Consider the following 2,467-nt stretch of genomic DNA (forward strand, 5'->3'; position numbering starts at 1 on the left):
CCCGAAAGAGGTGACGCTTGGCAATCTTGACGGCAGCTTCCCAGAGAACACCATGATGAGGCGCTCGAGGAGGTATAAAGTGCCAATTGATTCTGTTGGCCGCCATGGAATCTATAATTTTTCGTTGAGTTTCTTGAGTGTTGAGTAATGCAGCCAAATCCTGCAATTCATGCTCGGCGCCTATGAAGTTTAGACCGTTGTCGGAAAAAATGTCTGTTGGGTATCCTCTTCTGGAAATAAAGCGTTTTAAAACATTCAGGAAAGCTTCAGCCGACAAGTCCGCAGCCAACTCAATATGAACAGCTGTTGTAGCAAAGCAAACGAAAATGGCCATGTAGCATTTGAGAAGTTTAGCAGACCTCCTTGCTCCGTCCTTGTAGTAAAAAGGACCTGCGTAATCCACTCCACATTTTTCGAAAGCCCGAGCGGGCACGGTTACTCTAGATTTGGGAAGATTTCCCATGAGTGTAGAGGCAGATCTTGGCGAACTTCTAAAGCAGATCACGCATTTACGCGTGATTCGACGTACCGCATCTCTGGCGGAGACAAGCCAATAACGCTGACGAATGACCGACAGGGTGGCTTGGGGGCCAGCGTGAAGGTGTCTCTCGTGCTCGTGTTTAATAATGAGAGCAGATAAAGGATGACGTCCTGGCAGCAGCATTGGATATTTTGCGTTATATGGAAGTTGCGACAGTTTAAGGCGACCACCAACTCTCAAGATTCCTGCTTGATCAATAAATGGATTTAATGATAACACTGGGCTGTGCCTGGGAAGGTTCCGTTGGCTCGAGAGCAGTTCTAGTTCCGTTGAGAAGTTAGAATTTTGCACCATTTTTACGAGAACTTGTTCCGCGTATTCCAATTCGATAGGCAAAATGGATTGATGCCTCTCATTGGTTAGATGTGATGGCGTATCTTTCGATATTTTGGTTCGCCGCTTTAATTGATTGTAAAATCTATAAATGTAGGATACAACTCTTAATAGTTTCGTGAACTTTAAAAATCGTTCGAAGATGTCGAATGATGATTCTGTGATGGTAAGTGCGGCAACGGCGGTGGCTTTGCGCTCGGGAAGTTGACTCTCGTCCACGATGTCAGGAAACCTTGGGCAACCTTCTTTATTGAGACCCAACCATAGCGGTCCCGACCACCATAGGGACGTCAGTCGAAGAGAACTTGGCATGACTCCCCTTGATAAAACATCGGCGGGATTGTCCTGACTGCTAACGTGGTGCCAGTCGCGGGTGGTCGTTAGATGCTGAATTTCACCAACCCTGTTGGCGACAAACGGGGTCCAGGTGCGGCTACAAGATTGGAGCCAGGCTAAAACAATTGTGGAGTCAGTCCATAAGTATATTGACTTCACGTCATGAACTAATCCCTTTGTGACCTTATTGACAAGTCGTGCCAATAGTAGCGCTGCGCACAATTCTAGGCGTGGTATGGATAAGCTCTTTAAGGGAGCTACTCGATTTTTTGAGCAGAGCAGCTGAGTAGAATGTGTCCCATCGTCGTTAGTTGAGCGTAAATAGATGCATGCGCCATAAGCGAGCTCGCTAGCATCTGAAAAACCATGAAGTTCCAAAGCGGTAGGTTTGTCTAATGTAATGACTCGTCGTGGTATAGCAATGTCCTTTAATGACGTTAGTTCAGCCTCATATTGTTTCCACTTGCTGTCCATATCCAACGGAATGGATTCATCCCAATCGATTTTGAGACGTCAAAGATCCAGCATGATGATTTTAGCAGTAACAGTAACGGGACCAAGCAGCCCAAGCGGATCGAATACTAAGGCAATCCTTGACAGAATACTCCTTTTGGTAGCCGTAGACAAACGTGGCGGGCGAGCGATGTCGGAAAATCTGAACTGATCAGCGGTGCAGTTTCAAACGAGACCCAAGGCTCTTGTTTCGCATGCCTTATCGCTGGAGGTAATGAATTCTTTTTCATGATGCAAGTCGCCATGAAGAGTTGGTTCATTGGACGCCCATTTACACAATTCGAAATGCCCTTCTCGCAATAGCCGAGAGGTCTCTTCCTTGATGGAAAGTGTGCCTTGTAGAGTATCCGCGCCGGTAACCAGGCCATCTACGTAGAAATCCCTCTATCTTGGAACCAATTGGATATTTGCCGGGGCTATCTTCCGCCAACTTCCGGAGGGATCGAATCGCCAAGAATGCAGCGGATGCTGTGCCGTAGGTGACGGTGAGAAGCTCGAAGGTACGGATCGGTTGATCTACAGAATCGCGCCATAGAATGCGCTGCAGCTGAGTTTGATTGAGATCGATTAGTACCTGTCTGTATATTTTCGTAATATCCGCCGTGAGAGCGTATTTAAAGGTGCGGAATCTGGCTAGTATGGTAAAGAGGTCGTCTTGGATCGTAGGACCGACCATCAATGCGTCGTTCAATGAGATTCCGGTGGTTGTTTTGCATGAGCCGTCAAAAACAATTCTCAATTTAG

At 46.9% G+C, this 2,467-nt stretch overlaps 1 protein-coding gene across 1 annotated transcript; it reads right to left on the bottom strand.

Moving 5' to 3' along the window:
- Positions 1-15: 15 nt before the first annotated feature.
- On the bottom strand, positions 16-1,684 carry LOC105566505 (the record flags this gene model as incomplete). Its single annotated transcript, XM_012020570.1, has 1 exon — positions 16-1,684. A coding segment is annotated over exon 1 (1,669 nt), but the record flags the coding sequence as incomplete, so codon positions are not given.
- Between the last annotated feature and the right edge of the window lie 783 nt (positions 1,685-2,467).

The sequence above is a fragment of the Vollenhovia emeryi genome, unplaced genomic scaffold (genome assembly GCF_000949405.1).
Source record: "Vollenhovia emeryi isolate VEMERY1.0 unplaced genomic scaffold, V.emery_V1.0 DF943199.1, whole genome shotgun sequence".
NCBI classification, from domain to species: Eukaryota; Metazoa; Arthropoda; class Insecta; order Hymenoptera; family Formicidae; genus Vollenhovia; species Vollenhovia emeryi.